Below are 12,653 nucleotides of genomic sequence, written 5' to 3'. Positions count from 1 at the left end.
ATAGGATTCTCATCTCAGGGATCTTTGAGGAGGAAGACATGCCTGGACCCACATGCTGTGTATACACATACTAGAGTTTATTTGATTTTAAAGAGCTCAGTTGTCCTCATTATGCTAAATGTACAGCAGGCCCAGTCACTAGATAGTTATGTGACTGTTAGCAAGTTACACAAGCTTCCTGAGGCTCTATTCTCCATCATTCTTCTGGAGTGAGACTGACCAAGGGCCCCAGTAAATACAAGGATTGCCCCATGAATTTTCACGTCACTGTGTTTATTCTTTGGCTAAGCCTGCAGCTCAGGGAGGTTAAGACTTGTCCAGTGTGGCTGAGCTGGACATCCTGCAGATTCTCTTGTAAGGCTCCCTGTGGACTCCATGAGGAGATTAGGCCCTCCTCTCCTCCAGCCTTGGTCTTTACTATGGTGCTGTCTCAGGAAGATAGAAATTACTACTTTTCTTTAAGGCTAGGCATCCTTAGTGTATGCCTGATAACAATGTAAGAAAGGTTCTCAGCAGGTCTGAGTTGTAGTGGTGAATAAATTTCAAATCCTGTTAAAAACAAAGTGACAAACAACAGAAAGCAATGAGTTGCTAAGTGAGACACACCCATTCAGGAGAATTTATGACCAGAGCCCTTGTTTTAAAAATAGAAGACTCGGCCTTACAGGTCAGTGGAAGGGATCTCTACCATAGTCTTCTCAGGTTGGCTCACTTTTTTCCTGCAGGCTTCCAGGATCACTCTTGGCACCCACTGATGTCTGTCCTGGGGGACTCCTTGGGTAACTTGCTTTGGCAACTCCACCCTGCTGGCACTGAGGCTAACCGGACAGGTACTCTACTTTTTCAGCTGCACCACTCTTGCATCTATGTGGACATCCTGAGGCCACTTGCCTCAACATGCCAAGAAACTCTCAAGAACAGGGCAGAAGAAGTAGCACCTTTCTTAGTGGGACAAAGACCAGATGACCCACTGTGGCCATCTACCTTATGTTTTACAGAAAGGCCCCTCTCAGCCACAGAGCAGGGTCTGCCATCAGATTGGAGGGACAGTGCTTCTTCCCAGTGGCTCACCCAGAACTAATATGCCTAGAGGGAGAAGATATTTTTGCAATTTAACAGCCTGAAGCAGATGCCATCCTTTATCTCACAGGAAGGCACCCAAATTCAAGCTGTTGCCCCAGGCAATTTTTTTTTTTTTAAACCTGGAAGGAAAATGCTTTGGGAGCACATTTCAATTTTATGCCCAAGTCTGACTATGATTATGGCCGGCAGGTGGGAAACACCATATCCAAAATAAACTCCTTCAGTGCTCTCTTCTTTCTCACCCAGTATGACCTGAGCCTACTCCTTAGGATAATCTCAATATTAAGTGGTAAATCTTGAGGTTATGCTGACATACATGTGCAGTAGCATTGGTTGGTAATATTTTTCTTTCTGTGCTGTTATTAGCGCCTTTTCTTCCTTTTTTTCTCAGAAGGGTAAAACTTAGAAAGAGAAATTATGAGATTGCTGACTTCAAAGGTTTCCTCGTGGAAAATGCCTGTAATTTTATTTTCTCTATTTTTTGAAGCACTTTCTCTCAAAAGCTCTTGATTGTAAATTATATGGTGTGGTAGAATACAAATGAAAAAAAGTGCCTTGGAGTGAGAAGCCAGATCTCAACAACTGTGTTATTTCTAAACCTAACTATGGGGGGAAAACGGAGACAGCCAAGAAATATCAGATCAATGACATTTAATTATAATGTAGTTTTTAAGACTTTCAAAGATTTGAAGCTTTTGGAAATAGGACCATGACAGGTGGCAAGAAGATGACAGAAGGATTGTATAAACTGGAGCAAAACTTTTCTTGACAACATTTTTTCTCTAAAATTGTTTATTAAGAGATTGATTTTTAATAATAAGTTGCACCTAAGCCAGAAATTAATACTTTTTTTTTAAATTACTAAGTATATAGGATCAATTTGCAGCCTTTTTTTTTTTTTTTTTACTTCTGAGAGAGAAAGGAAACTGAAAACCATCAAGGCTTTTATATTAACAAAAACTGCTTATGTGGTAAACCTTGTTACTTTTTATACAAGTTGTCTCTAAATATATATTCTCCTCTGTGTATTTACTAATAGATGGGCATATAACTACCTTAGATCAGGGAGTATAGGCATACTTTTTCTAAAAAGAGTTAAAGAGTAGAGAGCACAATGGTAATACAAACTATCAGGAGGAGAATTACAAGTCTGAGGCTAGCCTGGGCACTTGGTAAGACCCTATTCAAAAAAAAAAAAATTTTTTTTTTTTTAAAAAGTCAGATAGCAAATATTTTCTGTCCCAACTATTTAACTCTGCCTGAAAACAGCCACAGAAAATATGTATATGAACAGGTTATAGCTGTATTCCAATAAAATTTTATTTACCAAAAGAGGCAATGGGCCAGTTCTCTGACTCCTGACATTCCTCAGTCTCCTTGTTAGGTGGGACCTTGTCAAAAGTGGTCATATGATTGGCTGGGCATGGATGCAGGTGAAGTGATATGTGTAAGATTCAGTTTGTGTCCAAAGGGAGGGGTATTCTCTATTCTTCCCTATCCTTATTCTTATTGGCAGGAATGCAGATATGATAGTAGAAAGTGGAACAGCAACTTTGGACCATGAGTGGAAGCAAAGTGTTGCTAGCAAGTCAGAATGAGTCAGGCTGCTTCCTTAGACTCAAGAAAATTACCCTCTTCTCACTTAGGTTGCTGTTTCTGGGATGCCTTTCTTAGATCAGTCTTACTTCTTTCCTTACTAATATTTTGCCAATTAGGAGATGAGGGAAAGTATAGTTTTTTAAAATGTGCTTTGTAAAATCACTTTCAAGGATTAGACTAAAATGCTGAGATTTTTGAACAAAAGATAGAACATATGAATTTAATTTTGCCACTCTTCAGTACTGATACGACGACAACGGTTTTGAATGCCTATTTACAGACAGTCCCAGGGATTACTTAAAATACATACTCTTCATTCCCATCAAACATACTGTAACCCAGGTTTCTGTGCCAGTGTTGATCAAGGCCATCTTCATGAAATAGATGACTTTTCATCTTTTGTCATCTGCCCTGTAATCACATGTGAGATCATGAAAACCTGGGACAGATGACCCTGAGATGTTGTTCAGCTGGAACATCGGCAATGTATTTACACTACAGACATAGTTCCTGTTCTTAAGGCACTGACTTTTAAAATCCATTTCTTCTATTTCTTCCTGGTTTGTGTTTTATATAGAAAGCTTAGTGCCAAAAATCAAAACCAAAACTGAAAAGCTAAAGTTCTAGATAAAAGAGAAATGGCTACCTAAACCTTAAGTAGTAAAAATAAGTTAAATTTTCTGGGACTTCTGCTTTCTACATAATGAAATACAGCAATGATACCTATTGAGTCAAGGTAATAAAAGCATTGAAACTGGCAGGGGGTGTGGCTCACTTGCCTGGCAGGCATGAGTCCCTGTGTTCCATCCCCAGCACCACAAAAGAGAAGAATAGCAAAACATCATTTACCTTTCAAAGATGTAAAATGTAAGAAACATTTCAGAGAAAGTAATGTGACCTAAGTCACCAAATGTAACCTAAATCAGAATATTAACCTTGGTTCTATCAAGCATTAAGACTGTGACCTCCCCTCGACCCCTCAGAAGGAAACACAGGCACAAATGAGTGCTTTGGATTAGCATCTTAAGGAAGAAAAGATGAACATTAAACAGAGACATGAGGTGGGAGGGAAAGGGAGAGAAAAGGGAAATTGCATGGTAATGGAGGAAGAACCTCATTGTTATACAAAATTACATATAAGAGGTTGTGAGGGGAATGGGAAAATAAACAAGGAGAGAAATGAATTACAGTGGATGGGGTAGTGAGAGAAGATGGGAGGGGAAGGAGGGGGGATAGTAGAGGATAGTAAAGGTAGCAGAATACAACAGTTACTAATAGGGCATTATGTAAAAATGTGGATGTGTAACCGATGTGATTCTGCAATCTGTATTTGGGGTAAAATTGGGAGTTCATAACCAACTTGAATCTATTGCATGAAATATGATATGTCAATAGCTTTATAATGTTTTGAACAACCAATAAAAAAAAAAAAAAAAAAAAAAAACTTGTCTCAATTTAGGTGATAGGAATTTGCTGAACTGACATCCAACATATTCTGTCCAAAGTCAGTTTTTCCAAAGTATCACCCTTCTTTGTTAATAAACTTGATTATAAACTTGATTTTTTAAAAAAAGTTCTTCCTCAATTATTTTCGTTCTCCATTAATCATCTAAATCTAAACTCTTCTAAAAATGGTCTAGAAAAAGGAAACCTTATGGTTAAAGAAAGTGAGAGGAGTAAGAACAGCTCATTACTGAAACATGAATTTTACTGAACTAAAAGTTTATGGGGAAAACCCCTGGATTCTGTGTGGAGCCTGGTGCAATACTACACTGTGGAGAGAAAGTCAGAATGAACATGGTGTAGACTCAAGAGACCGAAAACCAAGAAAACAACTTTCCTGCCAGCCCTACCAGTGTTGGGCTCTAGGTAAGATATCTGACACCCTTCATTATAGCAGGGGTGAAAAAAAAATCAGGGAAGTCCCACAATTTGTTCAAGTTCAAATAAGTGGCAGAATACCGGAAATCAGGATTAGCTGACTCCCATGTCAGTTCTTCCACTAAGTTGCAACTTCCTTGGTAAAAGTAAATGTGCAGTTATTCAGATTCCCTATATACAGGGACAAAAACTATTTTCTTAAAATAACCCTTTAATTGAAGGTTTAAATAAACATCTCTTAGTTGAAAAATCTACTCCTGACTTTAGGTTTCTTCTTGAAATATAAATTTGCTTCCAACACATGCCCTGCAGTTCTCTTCCACTGGCCTTTCTCGCATTGCATTCTGTTGGTTAATGTCTACTCCGCCTTTAAGATCTACTCAGGAAGGCTAATCAATTGTCATTATTTTCTCCCCTAACTTAAAGAACACTGGGTTCAAAATCCTTTCTGCAATGTGGATTTGTTTAGTATTGCTTTTGGATTATAGATAAGGTTTGCCTGCTCACCTACCTCTACCTATGTGACAAGAAAGTTTTAATGAGCCGTGTCATTCCACAGCACTTGAAAACCATAGAAATCCTGCTCTCCAGAATGAAGACTGACAAATATATAACCATAATAACTTAAAGCTACCCTTAAAAGTACGCACAACTGCTCCTTCTAAATGCTGGAAGTACTTTTCCCTCCTAGAAAGAGATTCTTGGAAGTTTTGCTTTCAAAAGGTCTGTGATTTTCTTGTAAAAATCTTAAATATAGCTTTGGCCAGGGTGGGGTTGGGGGAGGGGTGTTACATTTTCTGTGTCTTCAATTTTTACATCAAATAGAATGAATGAGCATATGCACCATAAAGCCACATTTTCTATCTGAATGAAAAAAGCTATCTGTTTACTTCTGTCTGTCTGAGTGGAGCCACAGGAAGGCCCAATAGTATAAATTTTGTTGGCCACTCCTGGCTTCTTCTGTAAGCAGGTCCACTGATGAGAAGGAAGGAAGGAGGGGTGGCGGTTGAGGCTTGTTTTTTTGTTTGTTTGTTTTTTGTGATACTGAGGACTACACCAGGGATGCTTTACCACTGAACTACATCTCCAGCCATTTTATTTTTTGAGACAGGGTCTTACTAAATTGCCCAGGCTGGTCTGAACTTGCACTACAGGGTCCAGCTGGGGATTTGAGTTCTTACCTCCCAGTGGCTGAACACCAGCTGCGGGCTGGCCAGGCCACTCGTCCTCTTCCTGATTTCATCAGCAAAACCAAAGCTTTCAGCCACAGGCAGGACAGCCTTGATGATGAACATGTCTGTCCCTTCTTTCATTTCTTCTTGAAGCACTCGACCTTCTCTCTTTGACAAGACAGCATAGACTCGACCTGCAAGGCCAAGAATCTTTTAAATCCATTGACTGGTCATATAACTTGAGCCACACTAACATGATTACTTTTACACCCTGTTAACAATCCACTAGTGATTCAATCTGCTCTCAATACTTTAGCATGCAGAAGCCTGGAAACCTAAGTGTCTATTTAAAAAGTAAAGCACAATTATGGAAAAGTCAGAAGTAAAAGGTTACAAACCCCAGGCTGTATCACCCAGAGACAATCCTCTCAAACAGTGATCAGCAAGAGACTGTGTAAGGATGTTTCAATACAATTATATCCAGGAGGATTTTAATAATTATGATGAGAATCATAATTATGACAGACTATTTGAACTACATTGGATTATAGTAATAAGTGAGCAATTGGTATAATGACATTTTTATACTAGAAATTAAAACCATACATGTATGTTTCTTAAACTGATGACATCTAAGTACAGGACTGTTAGTGTTTTATTCCTCTGGAAACTGATAATGATTGGAATCTTTAATGTCTAGTAACAATTTCTAGTGCCACAGCATAAGAATTCTAGCAAATGCTTTTGGTTGACACTTTTAATTTAATTTATATTTAGTCACAATTCTGCCTCACAGGAGGGAAATATCTTACACCTGGATTGGCATTCCGTGTGAGTGCTGTGGGTACTCAAATTATCCCTTCATAAGAAACAGATAAATTAGAAGTTATGGACAATAAGGAAGAGCTTGCTATATCTAGCAGATAAACTTACTGAAACCTCCTCTTTCACCTACTGCTTAAAATACTTTTAAGCACAAATGATCTATACATATGTAAATGTACAACACTGAAGTTAAATAGACCTAAGTCTCCCTCTACTATGAGTCCTGGAGTCTTCTAAGTGACAAGGTGAGGAGTCTGATGCACAAGCCATCCACCTTTCTTTTTTAAACTAGGAACTGAGGACACTGACTCTCACACTTTTTTCTCTGATTTGGATTTCTCCCTGGTGGTGGTTATTAGGAAGGACAAACAAAACAATTAGCAGAAAACTTACTGTCTCACAAGGCCTGTTTTCTTTAAATAAGAATTTAAAAAACAGGAAACTTCTACTAGTGATAGACAGTATCTGGTCTTCCACCCCACCCCCCACCCCCAGCTACCACATTCTCTCTTTCTTTTCTTCCCCACATTTATCAAACAGGTAGCTTCTTTTTCATCACTAGATGTTCTTTGAAACAGAAGCAATCCTTGTTTGATGGGTTCTACTAAAAATGTTTCCTTGGAATCTCACAAAATTTTTCTTATTCCTGACCGTTTCACAATCCTCAATCTGCATGATTTCTCAGAAGTTTGAAATTCTCTCCAATTTTAGTATTACCCTCCTTCTACTCCCAGTCTCTGACCATCATTCTACTGTTTTAGTAATTCTTGAGGGTAAAACATCATTTCTGTAAGTATTCTGTGAAGCTTCATACTGTTCTTTGAACAAACTCTGCCCTCAGAAAGCCAACTCATTTCTCATTTGTGTGACTTTAATTTTATTCGTGAGCCTCCTAAAACTATCTCTAAGCCAGGCCTCTGACCTGACTTCAATCCCACACTAAACAGTGGCTGCAAGGGCATCTCTGCTGCAGAACCTGACTTCCTTTTAAATTCAACATGTCTAAGAACACAATGCCATTCACAATGCCAACTGCTGCCATCCTCTCTGTCATTTGTACTAGAAATGTTAACAGTTATAGTTACAGAAGCACAACAGTGGGCTGGATGGTAACCTAAGGGTCACCAAGTTCTACCCCGATAGTTGTTCGAACTCTGCACACATATCCTAAAACTTGCTTCCCAGGGTGGCCCATTCCATCTTCAGATAGTCCTAAGAGCCAGACAACTTCTAAGCCGCTGCTACCCTGAAGATTCTAACCATCAGTCCTAGTTTTCACCACATGGGACAAGTTTAGCCCCTTCTCCCCCAAACACACACACATGCACACACATGCATACACATACACATATCAGCCTCTAAGCTCTATGTTGCCTTCTCTTTTCCACACCAATCTCTCTGACATGCTGTGTATTTCCTGTTTTATCCCAGCCACTTTCTTACTTGAATTACTGTGATTTATTTACCTCCTTTTTACTGTGTGTTGCCCAGAAATGAAAATAATATTCTAAGTACAGTGTGACAAGCTCTGAAAAAAGCAGAACAACAATTATCTTCATTAGTGATCCCTTCCAGGTCTACATATTATTTATGTAGAAAAATATCTCACCATAGAAGCTAACATGTGTGAACTAGTACTCTTTACTCTTCTATCTCATTCTAAGAAAAGTTTTAAGGTAGTCTACGGAAGTAAACATAAAACAGGGGTAAAAAAGAATGAGGGAATTGGGGTAATGGGAACATGATAGGGGGCTATTTGGGACAAGCTGACTACTGCTGAATTCATCAGCTCTTCCCCTTCATAGTTCATGCCATTAGGCTTGGATCAATAATTCTAACTGAAATAGACCATTAATCATGTACTTTTGAGCTATTCAATTTTGACTCCACTAACACTATATCCTCCCAGGACAGGTGTGTTCAGGCTTAGAAGCATTCAGAGACCCTCTAAGCCTGCCACTGTTATCACTAGCAAATTAATGTGGCCAGAATCAGCAAGGATCACATGGCCACTGACTGCAAATACTCTGATACCCCTTCCATTGGATACGGGTATCAGATCTTGGTCACTTGTTCACCCATGTAAAGAAAGACCACTAAGTGCCCTGCTGTATGAAAGACACCAGGGAAGAATTCTGAAGGAAAAAGAAGCAACAAAAAGGAGAATCAATTGCAACACTTTTGACCAGGGCTTTACTCTTTAGGGACTACATTATAAATGTCTCAGCCTTTATACATGGCCCCTGACAAGTAGTAGCAGTAACCTACTACTTCTGCTCCTGTGACTGCCAGTCAGAGCACTGGGAGCAGAGGGTAAGCTGCTTGCTGGGCAGAGTACACGTTGGAGGTTTTTCACTCAGAGTTCATGGTTCCTGCAGCCTATAATGTAAACCATCAGTCCAACTCTTTATTCAAATGCTTTTCATTATTGAAGACCCATTCAATAACAACTTGCTCCATGAAATCTGATACCCAAAGTGCAAAGAAATCTCTTACCATTTAGCTCCACTGAACCAAATCTGTTGCTTCAGAGCACTATAGATTTACACACACACACACACACACACACACACACACACACACACATTTTCTTCTTCCTTAACAGTAAGAATAATCTATAGAGTCTATAATCTTTAAAGCTGGAAGGTAATTAAAGGTATGTTGTTGTCTTCTGAATTTAGGAAAGAGGATAGCTTTTTACAGCTCTATTTTCTCAAATAGTGTAAGAGAGACCAAAGGGAATTTCTAATTCAGGGATGCTATAATTCAATATTACAGCACATCAAATTGATAGCATTTATGCAAAGGTTAAAAATGAAAATTTCAAATAAAAAATAGCCAAATAGAAGCATGCTTAAAAACAAATAACAAACATAAGAGGCCAAATATTAAATTACTCTTACCATAAGGTAACATCTATATACAATGTACTATTAAGGACAAGGCTTATAAAAGAAAGTGGAAAATGCAAGGTTCATTCCCAAGGAGGGAGCCTTTTCTTTTCTGATTTTTGTAATCATTGCTAACATTTGTGGAATAATTTAAATTTTACACACACACACACACACACACACACACAGGTGGGCACTTCTTACTCTTAGAAACTAGGTCGCACTAACTTCTTTTATCATAGATCTAGCAGACTGCTAAATCAAGCCAACGTGGTTGACAGGATAGAGATGCACTTCAATCAAATAGGAGATAAAGCCTACTGTGGACGTAACGGGGAATAAGGGAGCATTGCTACTATATAGATGAATGCTGCTACAAGTTTACAGAAAATTGATGTTAACAAGTTTACCCCACCCTTTAGGGCCTCTGCTCACAGGCTCATGTTCTTATTATTATCAGCTGCTGAAACATTTAGAAGGCACAATCGAATCCAAAATAACACAAAGCTGGCAGATAATAAAGACACTGACAGAATGAGGTAAGGACCCAAATTTAACAAGACACAGCATGGATAATTATCAAGTTCTTCATTGGCTTCAACCAGCAAGTGTCCAGGATTAGAGCAGCAATGCTGAACAACAGCTCCTATAAAACCAACTAGGAGAGAGTTTAAGCTCAAAAATAGTCTTTGTCATGTTGTGGCAAAAAGATGGTGAACTCAAAATTATTCTGTCCATCAAAGCCCACTTCAAAGTACCATCGTTTTCTTCCTTTTATGGTACTGGGATTGAACCCAGGGTCACTTTATCACTGAGCTACATCATCAATTTAAAAATTTGAGACAGTTTTGCTAAGTTGCTGAGGCTGGCCTTGAACTTGGAATCATCCTACCTCAGCCTCCCAAGTAGCTGGGATTACAGGTGTGCACCACCACACCTGGTCATCAAAGTACAATAACTTTCAAAACACCTACCTTGTTTCCAAATTTTGCAAATCCAAAATTTCTCATAAAACGTCACTAGAAAACCATGTTTGTGAACTAAATTCAACTGTATTTTACTTTTAGTTGTTTTACATAATTAAGCTTTGCCTTCTTAACTCATCTCTCAAAGCAAAAATCATGCTTAACATAAAAATTGGCACATGCAGTTCAATAAATCTTTGCTGAATTAAATTATGTAATACTGGTAAAATGTAAAACAAAATAAAAACCCTCAAGTATAGAATAAGGTTTCAAAAATACACAGAATGTTTCTGATATGTTAAAACACATAGGTTCTAACAATGTCAGCATTTATTCCTGCATATAAGAGAAGTACAATAGCTGGAGCTGTGTTGAAAACTCTAGTACTGTTTAACGAAATAGGTATTTTTAAAATATTAGTTTACTGCCAAAAAATAAAAAAAGGATGGGGCAAAAAAGAGATTGACAGGTTAGAAGAAATTCTGCAAAATGAAGCAACTTACTGGTTACATGACAAGAAAGTAAAAACAGCATTTCTGATATCCTAAGTAGTCCATTAAAGGGAACTTTTATGAGTAAAAAAAAAAAATGGTAATAGAAGCACACCTTTAGAAAAGTAGATTTTAAAAGTAAAATGGGGCATTTTCTTGGGATTATTTCCCCAGATAAAATGATTTTTGAGATGATTATTTCCTACAAAATTTCTCATCTGACTACACGAAATTCTGTTCATTTATGAAAGGATTTCTTTCCTAGGAAAGGCAGCAGAACACAACAGACACTAGTATGGCAATATGTAAATCAATGGATGTGTAACTGATGTGATTCTGCAATCTGTATATGGGGTAAAAATGGGAGCTCATAACCCACTTGAATCAAAGTGTGAAATATGATATATCAAGAACTATGTAATGTTTTGAACAGCCAACAATAAAAAATAAATAAATAAATAAATAAAAAAGAAAGGATTTCTTATTTTAAAAATCTGTATAGACAAGAACTGTTTAAAAGAGACTAAGTTAACTCATTTTGCCAAATAAAAAAGACCAAAATTTAACTTATGTTGATTCTTGGAGAATTAAAAGGAAAAGTCAGCAAAGTCTGAAGTCATCTCAGAAGATCTCTGAATAGCCAGACAGGAAGAAAAAGGCCTGGAATGTCTTCATTGCTTTTTCCAGTTGGAGGTGTTGATTTAGAAGGAAGAAGAAAAACACAAATCAACAGCTATTTGATGAACCTTGGACTCTAGTCTAAGCAAGAGGACTCCTCACCCACCAATTCAAGAAGGGGAAAAAAAAATTGAAATCAAATCTAAACAGCTTCTTTATAATGCAGTGGATGTGGCAGCCAGTTGCTTTCACGGAAATGTGTTAAGAAAGCTCATCATCAGATGATGGTAGAGACAGGATACTAACCGGTATGCATAGTGGACACCTAGACAGCAACTAAATGAGCTCTCGCTGTAGGCACAGCGGGATCTGCAACTAGTGCCAGGACAGACAGAACAGGATGACAAATGGTATCTTGAGGTATTGTCCTAGGGAGGCCAGGTCATAGGCAGGGTCCAGGTGGTGATTTTCTAATAGAAATGAGAAAGGGGATGCAGAAGGGTGACTCAACAGGGGTGACTCATCAGTGCTGGGAATTTCAATCTGATAAATGCCAACAGCTGATTCTGTCTTCATGCGTTATGCTCAAAATTTGTCTTCTCAAAAAAACAAAAGAACAAATGACAAGTTGAAATGGATAATGTAGAAGTGATGGCAATTTGTAGAGGAAATGTGTTCCCGTTATTTTGGGAGGAAATACATGTTCCCATTATCTTGAGAAAAAGGGCAGACACAGAAGGAAGGATCATTTCAAACATGTAAAGGGAAAGGAAAAAAAAAACAAAACGAAAACAAAACCCAACAGGGTTAAAGGTAACAAACACTCAGGAGAGTCTGAAAAAAATTCAATCATGAATGCCCCTATGACATAAAAAAGGAGAGAGAGCCTCCTTCTACCTTCTATTTTAAGAGGACACACAGAGTAGATGAAAAGGGACACCAATTAAGGGTTGATTACTAGTAGTGTGCCCAGGATGTTCAGGACCAGAACAAGCTGAGCCTACCAAAACAAATGAGCAGAAGACAACACAAAGGGCTTTTTTTTTTTTTTCCATTACTTCTGAAATAAGGAAGCAGGCCTACAAGTTGGAGACATTGGTGTAATATCAACAAAGGACAGCAAGAAAG

At 38.1% G+C, this 12,653-nt stretch overlaps 1 protein-coding gene across 1 annotated transcript in view; it reads right to left on the bottom strand.

Annotated features, from left to right (window-relative positions):
* The window catches only part of Efl1 (elongation factor like GTPase 1), a 149,266-nt gene that overhangs the window by 5,981 nt on the left and 130,632 nt on the right, over nucleotides 1-12,653 (bottom strand). Inside the window, exon 19 of the mRNA XM_046438443.2 lies at nucleotides 5,745-5,929. Coding sequence (XP_046294399.1) covers nucleotides 5,745-5,929 — 185 coding nt within the window. The remainder of the gene's footprint in view (nucleotides 1-5,744; nucleotides 5,930-12,653) is intronic.

The sequence above is a fragment of the Marmota monax genome, unplaced genomic scaffold (assembly GCF_021218885.2).
Source record: "Marmota monax isolate L192 unplaced genomic scaffold, Marmota_monax_Labrador192_F-V1.1 WCK01_AAM20220418_F8-fsc00005, whole genome shotgun sequence".
NCBI lineage: Eukaryota > Metazoa > Chordata > Mammalia > Rodentia > Sciuridae > Marmota > Marmota monax.
Note: the sequence above shows the minus strand (reverse complement) of the source record. Positions and strands in the feature narration are given on the sequence as shown.